Below are 25,857 nucleotides of genomic sequence, written 5' to 3' on the forward strand. Positions count from 1 at the left end.
CATATTAGCCGGTGTGTGTTCAATCCTGTGCTGTGTCTCAAATCGCATACTAGCGTACTAAAAGTTAGTATTTTTAGTACGTTAGTGTGTCTCAATTCTTAGTATGCGAAATTTAGTGCGCCATGCATACTAAATTGGCGTACTAACACGCCCACAAAACTAGCATGGTTCGATGGACACTAACCATACTAAACAGCTGCCATTTTAGTGACGTTTTAAACGGAAGTTACGTCATATATAAATGCATATATATGCATATACTTAAATGTGTATTTTCAGCAGCAGTAGGAGGATAAACACGTCTTCGCTGCTGATACCAGCTTAAATATCTAGCGATTATTTAGATTCTCATATTTTTTCTTTATTTCTTTTTCCAAAGTTGCAATACGTGCTGCCAGCAGGTGTCGATAGCGTTCAAACAGCTGGTTGAAACATCGTTAAATAGAAGTAGAAGAAGAAGCTGTCATGTGATTTCCGGTTAGTGTGTAGCTTCAGGGTTTGATTTGAGACATACTATCTGCAGAGAATTTGCGTACTAGTTAGTATGCATACTAAACTGATGCATACTGACTTCTAGCATACTAAGATTAGTATGCGATTTGAGACACAGCACTGGTCTATTCTGCTAACACGCACACATGGACCAGGGTTCTAATACTGGTCTCTAAATAGTCCCCCTTTTCCAAGACAGTGCCATCATTGGAGCGACGACGGGAGACAAAAGCATTTAACGTGTCAGGGAGAGGAACAGCTGCATGCTTTGACTCGCAGCTTCCTCCTCGCCCGCTGTCGGCGTGAGCTCTCTCAGGTGTATTTATAGGACGCTTTAGGAAAAAGCATGCAAATGAAGGAGTGAATCGTGTGGTTTTTTTGGATGGCTGCATGAGTAACACATGAACACAAAAGAGAAGGGTTATGCAAAAAAAAAAAAATCGAGTCTATTTTCAAGCGTGCCTACTTTGATGTGTGTTTTACATGTTCATGGGATTGTGTGTGACCTCTTTGATGTCCCGCTGGTACTTGTTGTTCATCTCCTCGGACTTGATCAGGTCTTTGCGAGCCGTCTCCAGCTCCTGCTCCACCTCGGACACCCGGGACGAGAGCGAGGACATGCGGTCCTTCATCTGCGCCAGCTCGTAGTTCTGCTTCTCCAGCAAGTCCTGCAGCTCCACCACCTGGCTGGCCTCGTGGGCCGGTTCCAGGGCGCCGTTGGACAGACGCTGGGAGGGACAGACGGGTTCCAGGTTATTGGTTCGGTTACAAAAAACGACTCTCGACAATAAACTCAAGGCTTCTTGGGTTTGACTTTGTGCTCGCCACCATCACTAGTGATGGTCTGATGAAGCTTCATGATGTTTTACTTTTGCTATTTTTATCTAAAAGCAGAGGTGTGGAAAAAATGCAGACATTAAAACGTTCCCTGGCAACCGCCTTGTTTATATATTAGCCAAAAATTAAATCTGTTAAATGTTGTTTTCGTCAACAAGTTTATAAGACAAAAGGTTATGATTAATACAAATTGGTGGTTTATGCTAAGTAAAGAAGATACAAATGTTAATTTGCGTGAACGTTGGAAATGATGTGCATTTTTAAAGTCTAATGAGTCGTGAAAATATGTCTTAAAACTAAACTTAACAACATAAGAAGGGAGCACTATATCAATCAAACGGTACCTAAACAGAACAAACACTAAAATACGAAAGTCCGGTCAAAACACTACAAATATTAATACAATAAAAAACCTTCTGAACTAATAACACAGAAAAAAACACAGTTGTGCAATGCATGCTGGGACATCACGTTTTCCAGAAAACCAATGAAGCTAGCTCAAGGTTTTAAATACTAAAATGGATGTTTGCTATATTATTTTAACAGTGATTTCCAAAAAAATTTAATAAAAAATTACATTTTTTAACAGTAAATGAAAGTCTTCAATAAAACATGATTCAAATATTAATGATATTGTTGACGTTTAATAACAATAATAGTAATAATAATAGTTATAATAACAATAACAAAAGTAATAATAATAACAGTAATAATGATAATAACAATATTAATAATAATGACAGTAATAATGATAATAACAATAACAATATTAATAATAATAAATATAATAATAATAATAAATATAATAATAATAAATATAATAATAACAATAGTAATAATAATAACAGTAATAATGATAATAACAATATTAATAATAATGACAATAATAATGATAATAACAATATTAATAATAATGACAGTAATAATGATACCAACAATAACAATATTAATAATAATAAATATAATAATAATACATATAATAATAACAATAATAATAACAATAATAATAATAATAATAATAATAATAATAATAATAATAATAATAATAATAATAATAATAATAATGATAATAACAATAACAATAACAATAACAATATCAATAACAATAACAATAGGAAAAATAATAATAGTGATTCTCAGTGTCAGGCTGTTTTAGCAGAAGGTTGCGTCTATAAGGAAGTAAAGTAAGTCGACCCCAAACACATTTATCAAGGACTGAGGTCTGCATGATGTCTTTTTCCAACAGGATCACGGCTCGTATTAAGTGTACATGCAGCTGAAGCGGCGACTCAGCAGGGGGTCGACTCAAGTGGATGTGTTGCGGAGCGAAAGTGTGGTGAAAGTGCAGACACGGCTGTGCAAATGGGCAAAAGACATTTTCGGGAGGGGATTTTAGTTTTAGAGGCTACGCTGAATTAAACATGCAAATTGGTTTATCTGCCTAAAAGAGGAACGGTGCCTTCAAAAACAGGCCATTGAAGGTAATACAGAGCAAATGTTCTGTCATTTAGATGAAAGTTTAAAACACCTTTAGGCTAATAGGATTAAAGTATAACTAATCACATCAGTTCATCATTCAATTTACACCTTTTCAAACGGATATTTGTGAACGTGTTTCTCCATTATGTTTCACATGACTATTATCGCTCCGGTGATATATTTGATATATTTGTAACCTTAAATAAAGATATAAATAAGAGCATAAATCTGCTTTATCGAGGCATTTATTCACTCATTACGCTCCACAGTGTGGAGCAGAGTTGTGACCCAGTTCCACCATAATCAAAGGTCTCAGGAAATCAATGCTTCCTTCTCTTCTGTGGAGACGTATGAATATTAAGATCACACGACTCAATCCAGCTCAGTGACCTGGATTGAGCCTCACAGAACCAGAACTGTGTTCTTTTATTCGCACTGAGACGGTGCTTGTGTGAAGAAGGTCAAAACGCATTTGTGTGCATTTCATTTCAAATGATGTAGTTAAAAATGTAGTAAAAAAGATAAAAACTGGTAATAAAATGTGTGTTTTAATTACATCTTTATCTTCTACCATTTGTATCAAAAACATAGACAATTTCTTAAATATTAGATACACAATTATATATATAGATATATATATATATATAAATATTTTAAATAAAACGCAATAACTACAGTAATTAAATAATTAAATATCAAGATCCACACTTCGACATACAATCCCATAACAATTACAAATACGATTTTTTTTTTAGGAGCCAAGTTCTCAAGCAGGCAAATTAAACACAATTTAATATGATTTCAAATGATCTTTTCGTTGGTTATAAAGAGTCGGTTCAGCCCAACTCTACCTCCCCGTAACACCTAATAGATAGAGAAACTTATTCTTACCCCCTACTTTAATGTGAAATAAATGATATTAAAATGAAGCTTCAGTCCTAACGGGCGAGATTTATCACCTCATTACACTTTTTATTAGTGTCTAAAGATCTGTAAATCTACAATTAAATAAGAGAACTATCATTCCTAACCTCCACTTGAGGACATTCTCAGGACATACATATAAAATATTTTGAAATCACAGTAAAAAAAGAGGCTAATATTAAGAGGAATTTAAGTCAAGAATGATTTTTCAGATTTTATTACAAAAACCTTGTTTTTTCATTATAAATATATAATATATACATATGTATTTTAAAAAGAAAACTGCACATGCTTAGTACTGCTAATTTAAAATAGAAGTCTCAAGCCTTTAATGAGATCAACGTTAGATGACGTTAATTATTTGTCACAGTCCAGAGTTTCAGGTTTTTTTTTTCTGAATTAAAGATGAACAAGAGAATCGACAGCCTCGTCTGTCAGACCGCATCAGCGGCTGGACGCGTCCAGGAAGCACTCAGAGATCTTCAGGAATCCTTCCTCACCGCTGAGTGACCTCGCCGTGTCTCTCATGCAACACCTCGTGTCATGTTCAGTCAGGTTCAAACTCTGATGTGAACCTGTCACTCATCCCCGGCCTCCTCCAGATTACCGTGGCAACAAGCTTTTCTTTTTTCTTATATGCAGGATGTTTGAAAACCAATCGGTAGATTAGTTGAAGAAAGATTGCAAAATTGACTTTGTGTGTGTATTATATAAAATACTATTATATAATAAAGTACAAAATACAAAATAAAATAGAAATTAAGTTTAAAATGTTATTATGTTGTGGGAGATTAACTTAAAATTTCAAAATTGTGGTAATAGATTTTTATTTATACCATATAAATGGAGAAGTTGATTACATTAAATATATATTTAAACCCTAGATATACATTTTTTTATTATTATTATTACTTTAAACGGGTTTATAGTTTTTTTTTCATTTTTATTCAATTCTAAAATACATTTTCTCAACCTCACCAAACCCTTACGTACAAAGAAACATCATTATTTTATTCATTTTAAAGATTTTTGAAAACTTTTCATTTCAGAAAAATGTGTCCATCTTTGAAACTGTTTTTCTTTAATTTCTATTTAAATTAAAATTAAGTTTCTAACCCCTAACTTAACCTTAAACTACAACAAAATCACGTGTTTAATTACTTTAAATAGTTTCCTTTTACTTCTTTCATTTTTATTTTTATTCAATGTTTATTATATTTTCTCATCCTGACCTTAACTCTAATTCAATCTTTTAAATTCCTTTAAAAGGGTTAAACACTTTTGAAAAAAAATATAATTTAAAACTTGAAAATTAAAGTCTTTTGTTTGTTTTTTAGTTTTTATCTTAATTCAATTATTAACTAATTATCTTAACCAGACCAAAACCCTTAACTACAAAAAAAACCCACATATTTCTATTCCCTAATCATTTTTGAAAACTTTATGAAATTACTTTAAACTTTCATTTAAATTTTAATTCAATTTCATTTTCTTACCCTTGCCCTAAACCTAAAATACAAATATATATTTTTAAATGTTTTCATTATTTTTTTTAAATATTTGTTTAGTTTGAGACAATTAATATAATTTGTTCATTTTCTACATTTATTTTAATTTATTTAATATTAATTTCAATGTTTTAATCAATTTTCTCATTCCTATCTTATGCCTTACCTTAAACCTATTTATATATTCATTTTTTAAGTTTAAAACTTTTTGTTCTTCGTCCGTAAAGGTTTTTTAAAACCATAAAAATACCAACAAACATGTCGTGCAGTTTCAACCCAGCGCACCTTTCCGTGGACTTTGGTCTGCGCTTCATCCAAGATGTCTTCTCCTCCGTCTCCCGACGCCACTTTCCTCTGGATGTGTGCGTTCTGTTCTCGTAAGGCCACGATCTGCATGGGTCACAGGTCAGAGGTCAGAGGTCAGGGGTCAGGGGTCAGACCAAACAAGCCGTAACACGTCATTTTCTATGGAGCGGGTCGCGGAGAGCAATTACGTTCGGGCTCCACATGTGATTATCACGATGTGGCGTCGAGATGCTATTTTCCCTGCATGGACTTGATTGTAATTACGCAGGGAAACCCCCGGGAGGCTCGACGACGCCTCTGTTCAGAAGCACCGCAGGACTCGCAGTGTTTCAACAAGCGTCTCTGCAGGAGTCAAATAACATCTGATGTACGCTGGAATACTTTTCGTCTTCCCTTCACCGACTTAGCATGTATTTTTATTATTTATTTTACAGCAGACACGGGCCCTTTGACTGTATTTATGTTTCCGATGGCTCATTTATTTTTATTTAGAGTTTTTTTGAGGACTTCTTTCTCTTTTCTTTCTTTTATTTGTCCTTTTTTGGGGGTGAAATTAAGTATTTCTCAAATAAATATTACACTTTTTGTTAAATACAAATATGTAAAATACAAATGGTTTTCGTTTTTCTAAAATCAAATGATTGATCATTTATATGATATGCAATGAAATTAAATCTTAAGCTTATTTTATAATTTACTGTTTATTCTTTTTCTTTAACTGTTAGTTTTTCCATCATATTAAAGATTGATGGTCTGATGAAGCTTCATGAAGCAGAGTCATGTTGTTTAGAGGTCAGTAGGTTTAAAAATGATGTTTCATTAGAACAGTTGTTCTAAACAAAGGAACATAGTTCAGAGACCGCCATCTAGTGAACTCTGAAAATAATGACACTGCTTCATGAAGCTTCATCAGACAGTCACAGTATTAAATGTGGCCCCTCAGAAAATCTAACTTGGTTTACAAGTTTGCTTACTGATAAAACAATATTATGAAATATAAAATATTGTTGGATAAACTGTAGTGATGGTCTGATGAAGCTTCATGAAGCAGTGTCATTATTTTCAGAGTCCACTAGATGGCGGTCTCTGCATTATTTTCCTTTTAGAAAAACTGTTCTAATAAAACATAACATTATTTTTAAGTGATGGCGCCACCTACTGACCTCTAAACAACATGACACTGCTTCATGAAGCTTCATCAACACATCACTACTAAACTGTTAGGACAAGAATAAGTTAGTGTTGAACAAGTTTAGTTCTTAAACAATCATGTTGGTCTCTATTTAATCATGTTTTTATTTGTTAACTTTCACTGCGACGCATTTTCAAGTCTGAATCACTGAGTCACTTAAATTGTTCTTTTCACTCTTGATTCTAAAAACTTTCTCTACATGTTTTTTTTATTTTATGTTGTTTTGTTTTTTTTTGGTATAGAAATCCATGTATTTTCTTCTCCCTCGTGGTGTTTTATTCACTCGTCTTCTCTTCTCAGCTACTTGCTATTCTGTGTCGGTCAGACAGGCTGAAAGACTTCGCCCGAGGACTTTCCTCAGTTGGGCCGGGGCCATCTATAGTACAGGAGCCAGTTCTTACCTTCAGGGTCTCAGCCCTGCAGCCTCTTCAACGGAACTATTGTGGCTTAAGAACTAAAGGTTCAAGACCACTGGGCCTATCAGAAGAAACCCCAGTCCACGTTTGTCAGAACCATTTAATAAAAATATTTATTTTATTTTATTTACTATATATGTTATTGTTTCAATTATTATAATTATCAATATTTTTATATATTTTTTATTCGTGTACTGTAAGAAATACAACAGGCATTTACGTTTAATCTTTATTTGTGAGCGGCTGTGACGACTGACATTTCCCTAATATGGTAAGAATAAAGCTACATCTTACTCTTAAAGTACATTAATACTTTATATTAATATTACAACAAATACAAATGACACCTTTAAACCGAAGATAAGGAACAGAGTTAATAGAGGTCAACAATGAGAAATACTTCCAAAAAGATTAAAACAGATTTAAAGGCTTGAGCCTCCCACAATAAAAAGAAAATATTGAAATTACAGGAAGTACCTGCAACCTTGACCACTCAAAGATTTTGGCTGCTTCTTTGATTGAGTTTGACACCCGTGAATAATTTTTAGAATTTCATGACAATGATATACAGATCTAACCTAATCACCAGATTTATTTAGATTAGATTTGTCAAAAATCATTTTTCTAGATAAGTTTCTTTAAAGATACGTTATTTCCCATTTATTAAAATGACTAAAATTACAAGGCCACTTTGACAGTTTAAATGCAAAATATAAACTATAATGGTATGTTTTTATTTATTTTATAACAAAGTAGGAACTATAAAAAATATGTAAATAACTATGCAACATTTTTACCTAATTGATTAGTTTTATCAAATAGTTTTTACTTATTAAATAATGGTACTGAGTCTGCTGCTGCTTCTGTTGCTACAATAAAAATCATTTTCAGACTAAATATTTAATGTTCTTCTATCATCACTCCCATTATTTCAACTGTAAAGCCTAATTTACTGTTTATTGTTGTTCATTTATTTACTATTCCTTTATTTATTGTTGCTCATTGTATTTTATTTATATCAATATGATAAATAATTATGTTTAGTATTTTGTATGTGTTTTATTTATTATTGATTTATTATTATTATTGTATTTGATAATATTTGACTCTATGCCTAAATATTATGTGTTTGTGTGGCTAATAACTGTTTTCGTGAACAGCTGTGACGATCTAAAATCCCCAATACGGGAAGAATGACCTTATCTTGTCTAAACTCCTGACCAATGCACTGTTGCTACACCTGTTAATATGTTTTCAAAGCCAGCATCTCTTACCTCCTGGTTGGCTGCTGTCAGCTCCTCCTCCAAGGCAGACACTCGCTCCAGCGACACACGCAGCCTCTCACGGACCTGCAAACACATCACGTGGACATGAGAATGGATTAAAGACATTTTAATTCTGCCGTTGAAGCAGAGATGTAAAGTGAAGAACAGGGGTCTCTTGTACCAAGGGGCACAAAAAACGTGCCACCTTTCACGTCAAAGTCCATATGTATCAATACTGAAAAGAGCGCTCAAAAGTTCTTAATTCCCGCGAGGTCTGTAGGTCGCGTACGCCCGGAAAATTGTTGAGAAGTGTTTATTAGAGACACATTAAGTAAGTAAGTAAGTAAATTATATTTATATAGCACTTTTCCAGACCAGGGTCACAAAGCGATTAAACAATCAAAACAAAACTCAATAAAATATATACTTAAAAGATCAATATAACACCAACAACAACAAAGGAGCACCAGAAAATCAAGAAAAATCCTGCACGAATAAAAATGTCAACCTTCATCATTAATTTAAACTCCCTCGTGTCTGCAATTACACAAGTGATTACAAGAGTAAGTAAGTAAGTAATATTTATTTATATAGCGCTTTTCGAGACCAGGGTCACAAAGCGCTTAAACAATCAAAACAATACTCAAAAAAGTACATACTTTAAAGATCAAGATAATACTGAGAACAACACAGGAGTTCGAGAAATTCAAGTAAAAGCCTGAACAAATAGAAACGTCTTAAGATGTTTCTTAAAGGAGTCAGTAGATCCATCAAAGCATTGGGGAAGTTTAACAAAAAATAGTGCATAGAAAATGGCTGCATTAGCATTGTTGGAGGCGCACAACGAGGAGCCATTCGTTGTCGGAGCCAGTTCAAGTACTGACCACACTTGGTTTCCGGGGCGTTCCAGAGGGAGCTGGCCGACCGATGTGGACTGTACCAGTCGAACCCTCGGTCGAGCCATGCAGGTCGTGTGTCAGACAGGTATGTACCATCCAGCTGAACAGGCCAACATTAAAGCACAAATTTGCAGCGAAAGCAGGGATTTCTAATGTGATCGGAGCTATCGACTGCACACACATTGCTATAAAAGCGCAATCCCATAATTAATGTGTGTTTATGTGAACCATAAAAGTTGCCACTCAATTAATGTGCAGCTCATACGTGATGCCACTATTGTGGCGAGGTGGTCTGGTTCAATGCATGATTCATACATTCTGCGTAACAGCATGGTTGGGAACAGACTACAAGCTGGTACTGTGATGGTTGGCTTCTGAGTGAGTTCATATATGTGTAACTGATTACAAATTATATAGAATGTGTGATGCGTTTAGAGCGCTTAATTTCATTGTCACTGATGGCGTTTAAAGTTAAACTGTCGATTTCTTTTTTGGCAATAAGTGTGTTTGATTCAAATATGTAGAGAATAAAAGTATCCGGTATTTTCATTTTATTTTCTGATTTTATTTGATGATCTTTTTCTTTTCTAACTGATCCCTGAGGACAAGTTACCTTTCTTTCTTCTCCCCATTGAAGAAAGCACAAGGTGCAGCCCTCATTTAAATATGATTTGCATATGTAAATGAGGCGTGGAAAGGGACGAACAAGTCTGCGATTAATTCTACGTTGATTGGGATGTACGAAGGAAAAGTGCACAGATTCATGCATCCGAAATATTTTTGTGCTGCAACATCTTCTGGACTTCAGTTTTTCCAGACATATTTAGTAGAAGATCTACAAACTTCTCCTGGTCTCCATCTTCATCGAAGCGTTGTCATCACAGAACACACACAGAGATCGTTGTCGCGACGGCGAAAAAAAAACCACGCACCTTCTCATCGAGGGCTTTGTGGTGCTCGAACAAGGACTTCAGGGCTTTAAGGACCTCCACTTCGCTGGACACCCCCGACTGCCTCTTGACCACCGTCATCCTCAGGGACCGCTCGTGTCTGGACACCAGGCACTCCAGATGTTCTAAGAGCAGCTGTGGAGACGCACACCAGAGAGGGACTCGGTTATTGCAAGATGATGAATGATGTAAACTTAAAAGACGAGGAAGAAATCTGACATTTTTTTGGTGTGGAAGCCAGTAATCTTCATCTCTTCTTCTCAAATCTCTGTGTTTTTTAGTTTATTATACACGGATGGAATTAATGCAACTTGAATGTACAAGAGAATTATTCTTTTTTTTTTTCTGGTGGGAGGATATTTCCGGGAAGTTTTGCAGCTGAAAGTGAAAGCGGCCAGAAGCTCAACTCGGGACCATGTTTTATCAGCGGGGAAATAGAGTGGAAAGTCCAGTTGGAGAAGATAAACTTCCCCGGGATGGAGGAGTATCTCGGGAGGGAAAGATGGAGCGTGAGATCGACAGATGGATCAGAGCTTCATCCCGTTTCATGAGTCCGTGGCGCTGACGAAAGACCTGAGAGAACAAACCAACCCTCTATCTGTGTTTTAAAAGTATTGAGTGCAAAAAAAGTATTGATACTAAAATGAAAATACTATCCAGATACAATATGACAGTTAGTGTTTATTTTATTTATCAATTTTTGGCACTCACTACTTCAGACCTTAATTGTTGTTCACTATAAATATTTAACTGTTAACCCTTGTGTTATCTCTGGGTCAAGGTTACCCCCATGAAATTTTTTTTTTGAGGTATCCCTTGCGTTCACCTTGCCCCTGAGACAACACAGGGATTAATTTTACATGTAAGAAAGGTCATTTAAAAAATGTTCTTGTTAAAAAAACTTTTGGGGTGTTTTTTAAATCATTTTTTATCGATAATGGTGTCGAGAATCCCATATTTGGCTGAGTATTGGTATCGAAATGATCGTTTAACCATAGTTTTTACCTTCACTAGCTTGGACTTAATGACCGAAACTCTTTCTTATAGGAGTTAGCATTTGTAAGAACCTAACTGTACCATCAGGTCATGATACTTGGGTCAAGATACTATGGCATCACGATATGTCACAAGATCTGAATATTGTGATATGTTTCCATATTCTATTTGGAATAGATTTGAGAATATTATTCTTAAGGACAAATTAATTCAAAACTATTTGATTACATTTTTTTTTTTCAGCACTATTTTCCATAGTGGTGTGGATAAAGTCGAACTCACTTCAATCTTGGCTGTGTTTTTATTTTCGTTTTTTTTTTCAAAAACAACAAAATACAAATTGATGCTAAAAGATAAGATGCTGCTCTCTGCAACCCATTTTCAAATAAATGGTGGACAACAGATTTTTTTATTTTTTTTAAACAATGTTTTAACGATAAAAACCATCATATAGTCCTTCCAGAGGGATCAATAACGTTTATCTAATAATTACATAAAGCCTCATTGTCTAAGGTACCTAGAAGAACCTAAGGCCCAAATTCCTATTATTATCTGGTGTCATAGTTGACAGAGCAAATTAATAAATCGTATAATCAATTTTTACCAACCCAGTAACAGACAAGATTCACTTAATTGTAGACAAAATAAATACATTTATTTAAAAAACAATGGAAAACTTTTCCTTTTATTAAAATGTTATTAATTGGACACAGCAAATTACAGGATTTTTCTTAAAATATAGATGATTAGAAGAAAATTCAGGGGGTTTTCATATCAAATTTTGATTTATTTCTTGCAGGCTAAGTAAGTGTTGATAAGGCTTCATGAAACAGTTATTGAGGTATCATGATACAGTGACTTAATTTTTAACCACCACTAGATGTCACTCTCTTATTTTATAATCTTTGTCTCTATCTATCTATCTCTCTATCTATCTAATAAATCAATGCAACTTGGCATCTTTTCTAAACTGAGAGCGTCATCTAGTGGTCTTTCAAAATAAAGACACTGTATCATGATACCTCATCAACTGTTTCATGAACCCTCATCAACACATTACACACACTACAAATAACTACTGCAAGCTTATGGTCATAATGAAAAATATATAATCTGTAGATGCTCGTGTAAGATAATGTCAAATGAACACTCTTTAAAAGTGTTATCTGTCAACAGCAGATTCATTTAACATTAAAAAAAAGATTCACTTTCCTTGCTAATGTTTCCTGTCGCTGCAGGTCACTGGTGCCGTTTGGACCATCAACACAGAGTCAGTGAACAACATCGAGGAGGAAATTTGCTGGGCTAATGAGGTCTGTCTCGGCGTCTGAAAACTGAAAAGGGCGTTTGGTCGCTTCACTGCCTTTTCACAGCCTCGGAGCTGCCGGAGCTAAATCTGTCAATCTCTGCCGCAGACAGTTTAGGATGCTGGTGAAATTTGAATGGTAGGAGCTTAACTTTGAGCAGGAAGTAACACAGTAAAAATGGCCTCGGAATATATTTTTATATCCTCGACAAAACCCTCCCTTCAACATGGAGAACATGACCAGTCTGCTCTGTCATTTTGACTTTATTTGTTTTAATTTTTCCTTTTTTTTGTGGTTATAAGGTCTGCTCGTGGAGTCGGACAATCAAATATTTTATTGGATTAAACTCTTAAAATTGCTAGATTCTAGATCCAAATGTGAATTGATGAACAAATTATTATTATTATATACATGACTGTACATGAAGAAGACTTGAGACACTGAGAAAAACAAGGTAGATAAAGTGAAATCATCCTTCAGGACATGTTTCTTATGCACTAGTGCTTTTTTGTTTAAGAACAAACAGACGCTTCATCAGGTTATTTCTACCTCTATCATATATTTCATTTCTTGATTCATTGATTTATTGGTTTATTTTGGAAGAAAAATGTATATTTCATCCAAAAATACTAGTCAAGATGTTTGTTTTTGGAAAGTTTACTCAAAAAAAAAATCAGAAAACTAGTGAAAACATGTAAAAAAAAAAAAAAAACTAACTGCAGAGACCCCAGACCTCCCACTGATTTAATGTCATGGTGAGATGAATCTTTTCATCCAACTTATGTGTTTTTTGGGTCATGCAATTTTTTTTCCTGATCTGAGAAAACGGACTAACCTGATCAAATCGGTTTTTTAAAAGTATCGAAAGTGCAAAAAAAGTATTGATACTAAAATGAAAATACTATCTCTTTCCCTGTAGTTGTTAAAAAAATATTGATACTAAAATGTTGCATCCGGATACAATTCCCAATTTCAAAAGTATCAATCCATCATTATTGTTTATCTTATTTATTTTTTGCAATACCGCCGACCCTGAATTTTTTTTTTACGCTAACTTTTAGGTGTGTTTCTCTGTTAATTGCTACAGGTTATCTTTTTCTTGTTAATAAAAAATATGTTCAATATTTGGGGGTCTTTTTTTATCCCTGTGGTATCGTGAAATGAATATTCTTCTTAGTATTGAGTTGAAAACTTTTTTATCATGAAACCATAGTTTTTTACCGTCAATAGCTTTGACCTAAAGAACCAAACAAGCTGTTATTACACGTCCACACCTCACTGTATAATGAACATTATGATACTTGGGTCAAGATACTAAGGCATCACAATGTTATTATAATATATTTTGATATTCTATTTGGATAGAGTCGGTCTGTTTAAAAAATGTTGACATGAATCTGGTCGGAGGAGCAATAAAGGTTGGGGACCTCTGAAAAAAAACTCTTAAAACTTTTAATTTCCATGACCTTTGAGCAACGCTTTTTAAGCAGCTACTTGCCATTATTTCAGCTCGTAACCTGGAAAAACTGGCTTTATCTATTGATTTAAACTCATAATTTCTTGTCTTAAATACCTTTATAGACTCATAATTGCACATTTCTTGGGTTACCCTTATGTTATCTCAGGGTCAAGCTGACCCAGAGGCTTGAAAACAAATGTGCTTCTGGTATTCCTTGTGTTCTCACCTTGACATAGAGCCAACACAAGGGATGCTACAAGCACATTTGTTTCCGGGTCCTGCGGGTCACCTCGACCCATGGATAACACAAGGGTTAAGTTTGTTGTTGGTAAACAATTGATCTCGCTAAACAATGCTACCATTTCTTAATCATCATCTTAAGGGTAACTTTGTTGCACCTGAAAAAGATACAATCCAACCCTGACAGAGAATGAATATGATTCTCACCCTGGTGTTGTTCCTCTCCGCCTTCAGCTCAGAGATCTCCTCCTCCTTCTCCAGCAGCTGCTCCCTGCAGGCATTCAGTTCCTTGGTCAGCGCCGCAAACTCCTGCCGGAGCCAAAACAAACGTAGAGTTAAAAATCGACTCGACGTGAGTTACACTTGGGGAATGACGTCAACACTTGTATATGGAGAAGATCCCACTTTTTAAGTGACTTAGTTAAGTATCTGAGGCCAAAATGACTTAATTCAAGAAGACCCCGAAACTCTGATCCACAGAAACGAAAGATGATTCCATTAAACGAGTAAATATTTCCTTAAACCATGAATACATTTCTTCAAATTATCCTCATTTTTTCTTCAGCTACAAAGTAAAAAAACCTGACCCGGGATCATCAGTATTTCTCTCCCACTTCACTCCTCTGTCCTGTTACACAATGACTGCAGTTTCCTTTTATCTCAGTCCAATCTCCAGTTCAAGAAGAGAGAATGACCCGAGAGAAGAAAAGATATTTTTAAGCCCCTTGTCACAATTTGACAGAATCTTGTCTCCACGGTAACAACTTCAAAGAGTACATGTTTTAAGCTCCTGCGCTCTACATTAAATTCTTCTATTCTCCTGGGTTTTAATTCAGTTCTTGGATACTATTATTTATATATATATACAAAAAATGCCACAAAACGATAGTTCAGGCCCTCATGGACCATGTGAAAACAAATACATATACAGAAATGTTGAAAATGCAATTTTCTGAAATCTTTAACATTAATAAAAACATGACAATGCTGGAGTCTAACCATGTGAACACAAATAAACGTTTAAAAACGTGAGAATGTGGTCTCCATAAGACTAAAATAATAAGCACATACAAACATTTTCAATGGCTGACAAATTGGTTTATTTTTTACTCTGCTTTTAGATATTGCAAGTTAAATACAAAAAAACAACATTTTTCAGTTTTTAAAGGATAAACTCTGAAAAAAGGGCCTCTTTTCAGATCATTATTTTAAATGTTGGACCAACCTCAAAATTCGACTCATATTTAGATACAAATGTGTACAAAGATCTTATTTTTTTACAATGGTATGATGGAATTATTACAATTGTCGTATTCTGACAAAGTTGGATATTCTTTTCTAGATTTGTACCTCAACACTTACAGTTTCCGAAACTTGTCAATTTTCGTTGTTCTGCGGCCCCCGTCACTCAAGCATAATGTCTACTAAGTGGCTCAATAGTCTTTGGTTTTTAATCAAACCAATCATTTTAACCCTTGTTTATTAGTAAGTAAGTAAGTAAGTAAGTAATATTTATTTATATAGCACTTTTCGAGACCAGGGTCACAAAGCGCTTAAACAATCAAAACTATACAAAAATTACAAAAAATTACAAACAAACAAAAAAGTACATACTTTAAAGATCAAGATATTAAGGATTAATGGATGTTAAACTGTAAAAAAAAAAAGGGCTTAAGTCTCAAATATCTGGGGAAATAAATGCAATACTGGGGTGTGAACAAATAAAATGAGAAACAAAAAAGCAATATATAGTTCTGTAATTATTGAATCTGCATTATTAACAAAAAATACAACAATAAAACACTTATAAAGGATTAACAGGCAGTTAAGTAGTACAACTAAAAACGTTACATAAAGAAGCTAATTATTTATCTAAAAATACACCTATTTGAATTTATATTACATTTATTTTTTCTGGACCCAGGACACTCTACTACTTATAGTTATACTGTAATAATATCATCCCATGATGGTCTTCATGAGCTTCTGTGACTAACTGAATCATGCTATTGATCGATGGAAGGATGAACCGTGTTAAGTCTTCTACACCGTTTCTACCATTGTTGTGTCAATACTGTAAGATCTGATCTTGGTGAACAACAGTAACACCTTCGATGAATCTATAGATACCTAATAAACACTCAACATCCAACATGTTGATACCGTATCACACCGTCTTCCTCCGACTGGCATCAGAAGATGTGTCGACACCAGAAAACAGTTTGAGACTCACAATTAACATCTCATTCCAGGAGAGTTGTTTATATCCACGCTGAATAATTCACCGGATTGAGAGCTCACCAAATGGGGATTTGTTTACATGCAATTTGGTTTATTTTCTGCTGAATCTCTCGAGGAAAAACAACCACCGAGTCGAAATTCTATTCCCTGGAAATGCAGAGCTCATAAATAACCTGAGAGGGGTTATGGGAAGATGGAGGGACTCGCCGTGGTAGGAAATTGGATTCAGCGAGCAGAGAGACATGCGCCGTCCTGGTTTATAAATATAAAGATTGCGTGACAGAGAGTCTTCAGCGCCATCGGTTAACCAAAGTTCACCTCCGCGGTGCAAAGACCAGACCCAGGAGGAGGCGATGTCAAACAAACACTGTGTTGCTGGAGGCCTCAGGGAAGCTCCTGTGGAAACAGTGGCTGCTCAACTGATAGAAGATGCAGGTCTGAAGAGGCTGATCTGTCTTTGATACTTCTGGTGGGTCAGAAGTGGACCCCGAGGACCGTGGACCTTTGACTGCGATCTATCGGCCCTCGCGAAGAAAACTAAGCACCAAGTCCAAAAGTTTTCGATGGCCAACAAAAAATGTATTACTTAGTATTAGGTAATGCAAGTGAAAAAATCAAATTGGGCTTTTTATGTTCTTAAAGGCTAAACTTTTAAGTCTTTTTTCCTCATTCTTTTTATTTTTTAAATTAAAGAAACTTGTCTATTTTCAGATTCAGATTTTGATAGAAATTATATCAAGTGAAATGATAGGAAATAAAAAAAAACAATCTTATTTTTTTACAATTTTTTAATTCTGACCATTTTCGTTTACTTGTTCTCTTCTTAATAGTATCGGGCTTTTAATGAAACGTCATCTTATTTATAATTTGTATCATTTTATTTTTATTTCTTAAAGAATTGAAAAAGGATGTGCTGACAATTTTCGGGTCATTCTACGATTAAAGTAAAAATGTATATATATATATATATATATATATATATATATATATATATATATATATATATATATAAATATATCTATCTATCTATCTATCTATCTATCTATCTATCTATCTATCTATCTATCTATCTATCTATCTATATATATGCCATTTTACAGAAATTATTTAAAGTGAAATGATAAGAAAGAAAAATAAAATCGTATTTTTTTTACAATTTCATGGCATAATTACAATTTTTTAAATCATGACCTTTTTCGTTTACTTGTTCTATTCTTAATAGTATTGGGCTTTTAATGAAATGTCATCTAATTGATAATTTGTATCATTTTATTTTGATTTCATTGTTGAGAATTGTAAAGGATGTGCTGACAATTTTCGGTTATTCTAAGATTAAAGTTAACATTTATATATAGATATATATATCTACAGTATATCTAAATATCTATATCCATATCTATATCTATATCTTTCTATCTATATATATAGATAGAAAGATATAAATGTGTGTGTGTGTTTGAGATTGAGATTGAGCTTTGAAATATAGGCCAACATCCCAAAAAACAGAAATAACTTGAACTTTAAAATGAGGTTATTTAAAAAAAATATTCAACACAATTTCCCATATATTGTTATATAAATAAAAATAATTAAGTTAGATACATTGAGGTTTATATATATAAAGACTCATTTTAAATTTAAGTCCACTTTTTATTTGATTCCAGTAAAGTAATTGGTTCACCTGAAAACCAAATGAGAGTTCAACTACACAACAGCCTGAACCCTAAATTAAACTCTCATCCTCTTAAATTGGCCTTTAGAACCGACACCAGAGTCGACGTGTAGGAAACCCGCCCTGGGACACCGACTTCCTGCCTGATTGGGACCATTGCGTCCACGCTTGCAATAAATCCTTTATTAGACATAACTTCTAACATCACCAGAAGGCCTGAAATGGAGTCAATAAAGGGCTTAACGAGTCAATTTAATGCTTTAACGAGAATAAATGGCTCTATTAATGGCAGCACAGGTTCTTGTGATGCCATCATGAATACAATCTGTACGCTGGCAGAAAGGAAAGTAGACTATAAACTTCATGAAACCTTAATTATCAAACTTTAACAACATTTTTTTTTCCCACCTGCATCACACACACACCGACTTTTCAATCAGATCTGGTCTCCGCCCTGGTCACCGCGATTGAGATGGATTGTCCCCGTCTCCGGTACCGAAGGGACCTTGAGGAATACACCGTGACTTTCAACTGGTGTAGCAGTCTCACCGTCAGGGGTTTAAATATTCAGTACGCTTCCTCTTGCTGACTCAGTATCCAGTGGTGATTGTGGTCTGGAGCGGATATTACTGTTGGGAGGAAGGACGGGTTCCTCAGTCATCTTCAGTCCGGGGGTCTTAAAGTTCCGCCTTTCATTTGTCAGTATGGAAACAAGTATTTTTGGTTTGATTTTAAGTCAATTATTATCTTATGTATTGTGAAGTATTTATAAAAACGACCGAATTGGAATTGTGATTTTAGAAAGGTCGCTATGATATATTGCAATATATTGGGATATATTGCAATACTGTAGGCACAAGGAAACATTTGTAGTATTGTCGAGTACTTGACTCTGGTGTTGCAGAATTTACAGACCACATGACTCTTGACGAAGGTGTAACTGATTTCATTTGTTTTGAAACTAAAATATGTCCAAAAATCAGCTTTAAAAGCTGCTAGAGTTGACTGTATCCTCTCGTCCTCAGTCTGGTGCAATCATCCTTCCCTTAGCTAAAAAATGCATTATTACATAAAGAGAAAATAAGAATACAGTGCTTTTAAGTATGGATACAGGATTGTGAAGAAAATAAATTGGTGTACTGATATTGGCAAGGGGGTAAAATTTAGCTTGAGTCAAACAATACATACAACTTTTCCACATAGAATCCGGGATCAGGCTTCTTTTGTCCTGAATAAAAATAAATGTGTCTGTATTGATAATCTCAGAAGGAACTGCAGTTCAAAACACTTCTTCAACTACTTATTCTGTGACACATTTTACCCATAATTTACAGCTAATATCCAGGTATATGAAGTAGGAAAACCACGATAAAGACCAGGAAGTGATAAAATAGTTGTAAGGAACATTTACTAATCTAATGCAAGGATAAAAACTTGCAGCGCCATCTTATGGCGGAAAAAACATTTGGGCAAGATACAAAATACCAATGAGTAAATCCTAAGTGTGGGTAAAGCAATTGGTTACAGTTGTTTCAAATAATACATTTTAGTAAATTAATGGTTCATTTGTCAGCTTAAACCTGCACACATCCTGGTGAATTAATATTGTTTTCTACATATGATTGAAGTTCATTTGAGCGATTTTTATCTTTATAGAAACACGCAGACATTTCAAATCGAGTTTCCTGAAATTGAGAACACGGCAGTAAAACGACAACAAGTAGTATAACGATGTTTAGAAATGACTTATTGTCATTAACTGTTGTGTAATAAAATACATTTTCCTTCTGATGATGTCACAGCAACAGAGTAGGGTAGGTACATTTTAAGCAGCAAGTGGGGAAATTAAAACAAGTGGCGTGATGTCATCAACAACCGACATCAGTAGCCTGAAAAAACGCTTTGACTCTCACAAGATCGAGTTGTCTGGGATTTTGACTGGAACTCGTTCTGACTTATAAACAGTTTCATCAAGAAGAAGTTGCAAAAATTACAAATACTCAATGATATGTAACGGAAGTAACACCTGAGGTTCAATTAATGTTATTTTAACATAAAATACAGCGTGTTTAGCGTGGAATGTTTTAATCAGACCCCCATTTATTTAGGACGAAAGGAAAAAAACAACTTTGAAATATTAGAGTAAGAACTCCAAATGTAAAATCGCAAGATCAGCAAAACTAGAGATGATCCATATTTAATGCAGCTAAGAGTTATGAAGACAATAGCTGGAGAACAACCAGAACAATGTGATAAATCCCACAATGACAAATATTCAAAATAGTCCAGTTACATAATAGATGGTTTCTATCTACAACTAATGCAAATGTTTGCTTCGGTACTTATCGGAATCTTTTTGTATTGTCCTAGTTGCACCTAAAATGTGAACAAAATGTAATGACCTACTTAATCAGAGTAGATACAAAAGAATCTACACTAAGCACACATATTTATTTACCTTCAAGTATAAGGAGGTCTTTTAAAAAATGTTTATCGTCAGTCATTAATGTGGATATATAAAGATCTTCATAGGGCGTTTAAGCTCTTTGTAGTTTGAGGCTATTACTCTCAACTCATGGTTATATACATTTTTTGTTAATCTCCCACTTAAAAGATCGAATTGGTAGATTAACACGAATTTAAAACGCCAATTAGCAGTGGATCATACTTCATTATTTGGTTTCTACTGTAAAGCGTTTGATCTCTTGTCAGTATTGTAGATAAGTGGAGGGATTTATGAAGATTAGAATAGAGAGAGACGTTCATGATTCCTATCCAGGGTCAACGAACTGTTGTGTAAAGCAGCTGTGTTGAATTAAAATATAGCATATTTTACATTTTTTACTTATAATAATTTAATATACATGGATAATAATATTCCAATGTGTTATTAACATTTGATATTTAAAATGTTTGCATTAAAAAAAACATAAGAATACATGTAAAGTGGTTGCGATGCTCAACTTTAAAGCACGATTAGCTGGAACCAGAACAAAATCGTCGATGTGATGGTAGAATCCTCAGGGACAGTTCACAGGCGGCAGTAAAACGTTGTCTTCACAGTAAGCTATTAAGTTGCTTGAGCGGCGATCAAAGCTAAAATCCGAGAATATATCCAACGCGAATTAACAGGAGTTAGCAGAGCAATTATAACACATGTTGTTTTTAAGCCAATCATTTTGATTTATTTTGTTTTTTACTTTTACAGCTATTAGAGCGTCGGAAGTTCAAGTTAAAAAATGTTTTGTTCACCGACACTGTACAACTGTAAATGAGTTTAATATTAAACTGGGTTTTAATTATAGCTAATAGCATAGTAATGCTTGAAAGTTTCTTTGTTATCATGATACAGTGTCTTCTTTTTGAAAGACCACGAGATGTCACTCTCAGTTTGAAAATGATGCCAGGTTTCATTGAATTAGTAAATGAGATTCAAAGATTGTAAAGCAGAGAGTGACATCTAGTGGTCTTTCCAAAAATAAATACATAAAATCAACTGTTTCATGAAGCCTCATCAACACATCACTAATTGTGGTGATTCAATCGAGCAGCTTTATAGTTTTTCTTTTGCTATCTTACTTAATTTGTACAGCATTACAAAACCTTTAAATATGTCCAGACCTTTGTTTGTTGTTGTTTTACCAACAGATTATCATCCATACAATACACTCAAACCACAATTTATAAATAATTCTGTGCATTAGCAAAATACTTTCAAACAATATCAACAATAGTGAACAATACCACCCATTTTAGGGGTACATTTTATATTAGCTATATACAAAATCAAGACTGTATGTTTTTTGTTGTTATATACTATACCATACCTACATTTTCTTGCTCTCTATGAAGGTCTGGTTTGAAAGATATACAATTTAAGAACCTCAAATTATATTTCCTGACTTATAGTTCTTTAAAGAACTCTGTGAGAGTTATTTGATTATTATTTATTTCATTCATAGTGTTAATATTTATTTCCTGACCGGGTAATTTGGTAATGTATGACACTAAATACAATACATTTTTAAGTATATTTTAGTAGTTGAGGTTTTAATAAAGTTTGTCTTAATCTATTTCAGTTTTTTATCCCTATTTTTGAATGAAAACCTTTTAAAGAAAGTGACCATAATATGTGTTATGGGTCAAATTATTAAATAATATTTAAATGTATTTAATTGAAAAACATTACATCTGAAAAACGACACTTTCAAGGATGTTCTAATCCTATCTTTTAAATAAATAAAATGTCTCGAGAGCAGAATAGAAGTCGATGTCTAAATCAATCCTCGAAAAGATGATCAGATATCATGTATGAGGGCACATTAGAAAACGAAAATAGCTCTCATGGTCTTGTCTCTTGGAAAAAGGAGGCCTGTGGTCCGAGTGCCAGTGTGTTTAAGGTCATCACTTCAAGTGATCTGATATGAAGCTCTGGTCTGTCTCCAGACATGTGAGCCGCAGACAAGAAGGCGGCATTAATCGCCGTCCTCCGGCCCCGTCTTCGAGGTACCCCGGTGGGGGGAACGTGAACGTGCCGACTCCTACATGAATGACGTCAGGGGGAGCACATTAAAGGACGGAGATGTCGCCCCGATACCCGCCCGGTCCCTTCAGAGGAGCACATTGACCGAGGCTGCTATCAGACGCACACATCTAATGGCTTTAGACTCGTGATAAACTCCAGCAGCAGCAGCTATGCTTGAAAAGGTCAAAATATCCCAGATAGCTTGAAAAAAAATGCTTATGAAGGGAAATTCAAGCGATGATCTTGAGCTAGAAATGAAAGGCAAGACGGTGAGCTTTTCTTGTGTTGAAATAGATGTAACACCTATATTTAGAGAGGTCAAAAAAGATTCACGTTAATGATACAAACAAGCATAAAACATAGACTTGTTTAAGTTCTTCCGGAACAATTTCTAATGTCAAGGAAGGAACGTTGCAGACGAGCAGTATGGAGGCATTTGGAATTTTTAAGTCTTTCTTTTTGGACGAAGATGAACGAAAACAACTGAGCTAAAGTTGCTACATTAAAATAAACAAACATTTTTGTCTATAACCCTTAAAAGGAAGAGATTACTCTGAAAATAATCCCGAACCGTTAGTCGACACGAGGGTGAGTAGAAAATGAGTGTATTTTTAATTTTGGGTGAACTATTATATGAAGTCAGAATGGGTGCATAAATCCCACATACCCGTAACATGAAATGTGCACTCGTACTATTAAGTAGCATTGACGTAACTACATATTCATACTCGTAATCCAGAATGCAGGCATGCGTAATTGAAGCATTGTAGTTGTTAAAAAAACAAAAATTGACTATACTTTCTAAGAGTACGAGTACAAGTTATTAAACATCTTGAATCTGCAGGTGTGAGTCACAGATTCGTTTTGCACCTCAATCACTGCTAAAATAGGTCAGATTCAAGAAGTCGTATTTAGTAACTTGTACTTGTACACTTAGAAAGTATAGTCAACGCTTGTTTTTTTGTTTTGTTTTTACGACTAAAAGTCTTCTATTACACATGCAAGCCTTTTGATTAAAGAGTATGAATATGTAGTTACGTCAATGCAACTTAATAGTACGAGTACAGATGTCATGTTACGTCTATGTGGGAATTATGCACCTGTTCTGACTTCATACTATCACTTCAATTACTTTATTTACTCTAGATGGTCAGGGAAGCAATGTTTATGAAAGTCCAGCTGATTGGACCAGCTCCTGCGGAATGAGTCAATGCGACACAGCTTTACTTTTATAACTTATTTCCTGACTGATCAATTCTACATTCGCTCTGTGACCTGATATGACTAGAAGGAGAAAGGAATTTCAACTTCATCATGCTTTTATTTCATTTCATTATCACTTATTTAATTTGTTTTTCAAGTGGGTAGGATTGAGAAACTGTTAGATCACTGCTGGAAAAAGGTGTTTTAACACAATCTTATTCTATGTTTATAAAATTAGTCACTGAGCATCACTGAGACTCATGTCGAATGATTTTTTGTGACTTTAATGTCAGTTTGTTTTTCGTTGCGGATTTTGTGAAACGAAAACACAAATGCATTCTGTGAAAAGGAAAAGGGAATAAAAAAGCTTGGATTTTCAGTTCTTTGGTCTGAGGAAACATTTGAAATCAGACATATTCAGTGGTTAATGGTGCATTCTGAAGACTTTACATATAACACATGTGCAAAAACATGTTAAATGAACAATGAATAACACTTCTTCATAGCTTTCCTTCATCAATATAGAAGTACAGAACACCATTAAATCACCTGCTCCTTCTTCAAATATCAACATCTCTTGCAAATGTCCTCAAAGTCCATTCAAAACTTCGAGTACTACTGCAAACACAAGCTTCAAAAGTAATCACAGCAGAGATGGTTAAAGCTCAAATTGAATTTATGCCATGAAATAATGCATTATTTTATAAATATGTGTCTTTATTTTCTGAATTCAAAACAAGATCTTCGACATTTATCCACTTGAGTGGGAAAGTACGTCTCAAAGCCGTCTTACTAGACTCTCAAACTCCTCTTCTGTCATCTCATCTCTGCAGGTAAACACCGGGAGTCAAGCAGCCTCTGGCTCTGCTCACAATAGATTAGAGTTGAAGCTCTGCTGCTCAGCATCCTTGGCATTTTCTAAAAGGTCCGGAGCATGAGTGGAGAGTCAACCCCCGAGGACAGGAAGACAACGTTTATAGCATGCAAGACCATCAAAACAATCCTCTATTAAACATGAATGAATGCTTGTTATTGTTCACGTACAGTTCAGCTACGTGTGAAAACTCGGAACAATGAGGCTCCAATGTTTACAAAACAGAGACGCCGAGACTCATTATCTGGTGGATCCTCATGTACAGTATCAGAATTATTCACACCAGCACGGAATAGTGAATATAACAAGACTGAAATAATGCATAATACAGCTCAATAATAAAAGATCCTGACTCGGTAATGCCTGCAACACGGCGGTAACTTGTGTTTCGCGTCTTCTTTTGTTGTTGATTCAGGTCTAAACAAAGTAGGTTTCCTCCTCACCTGTGCTGAAAGCACACGATGCACATATGAAATGAATAAAATAGCATGAATTTGGTTCTCATTGATGGAGAACCTTGCACAACCGAGCATCAAAAGAAGAGGGTGACGGAGACAACGATTGATGAATAAAACTAAAGAGGCATATAATTCAGTATCATCAAATCCTAAAAAAAAAATAATATAATAACAACCATGATCTATGAAGTGTTTTGGCTAATGGCAACATGAAAATAAATAAAATAAAATTATAGTTTGATTTAAACTGTTTTACATCACACAACCATTCTTTACTAGGGGGTGTGATGGGCGAGAATCTGGCAAAACCATCTTTATCACGATACAGCTGACAACAATACAATATACTGGGATACTGTAGAAACAAGGATAGATTTGTAGTATTGTCGAGTACTTGACTCTGGTGTTGCAGAATTTAGATAATACATGACTCTCGATGAAGTTGTAACCACTTTAAGTGTTTTTGAAACAAATTATGGAGTCAAATGCATCCTCTCGTCCTCAGTAATGTTTGCTGCCATCTTGCAACACTAAAATCAACAAACGCCGTAAACATTTGAAAGTTAATTGTAAATTGAAACATTATAATTGTTTAATTAATTGTCTTTTTTATA

General features: G+C 34.5%; 1 protein-coding gene across 4 annotated transcripts in view; it reads right to left on the reverse strand.

The window, feature by feature from the left end:
• The window catches only part of ppfia2 (PTPRF interacting protein alpha 2), a 132,786-nt gene that overhangs the window by 28,186 nt on the left and 78,743 nt on the right, over positions 1-25,857 (reverse strand). For all 4 annotated transcript variants that reach the window (XM_087786579.1, XM_087786582.1, XM_087786580.1 and 1 more), the window contains exons 2-6: positions 14,478-14,579; positions 10,251-10,403; positions 8,429-8,503; positions 5,526-5,630; positions 999-1,220 (exon numbers count right to left, since the gene is read on the reverse strand). In XM_087786579.1, coding sequence (XP_087642705.1) covers positions 999-1,220; positions 5,526-5,630; positions 8,429-8,503; positions 10,251-10,403; positions 14,478-14,579 — 657 coding nt within the window. The remainder of the gene's footprint in view (positions 1-998; positions 1,221-5,525; positions 5,631-8,428; positions 8,504-10,250; positions 10,404-14,477; positions 14,580-25,857) is intronic.

The sequence above is a fragment of the Callionymus lyra genome, chromosome 3 (assembly GCF_982586985.1).
Source record: "Callionymus lyra chromosome 3, fCalLyr1.hap1.1, whole genome shotgun sequence".
In the NCBI taxonomy this organism is placed as follows: Eukaryota; Metazoa; Chordata; class Actinopteri; order Syngnathiformes; family Callionymidae; genus Callionymus; species Callionymus lyra.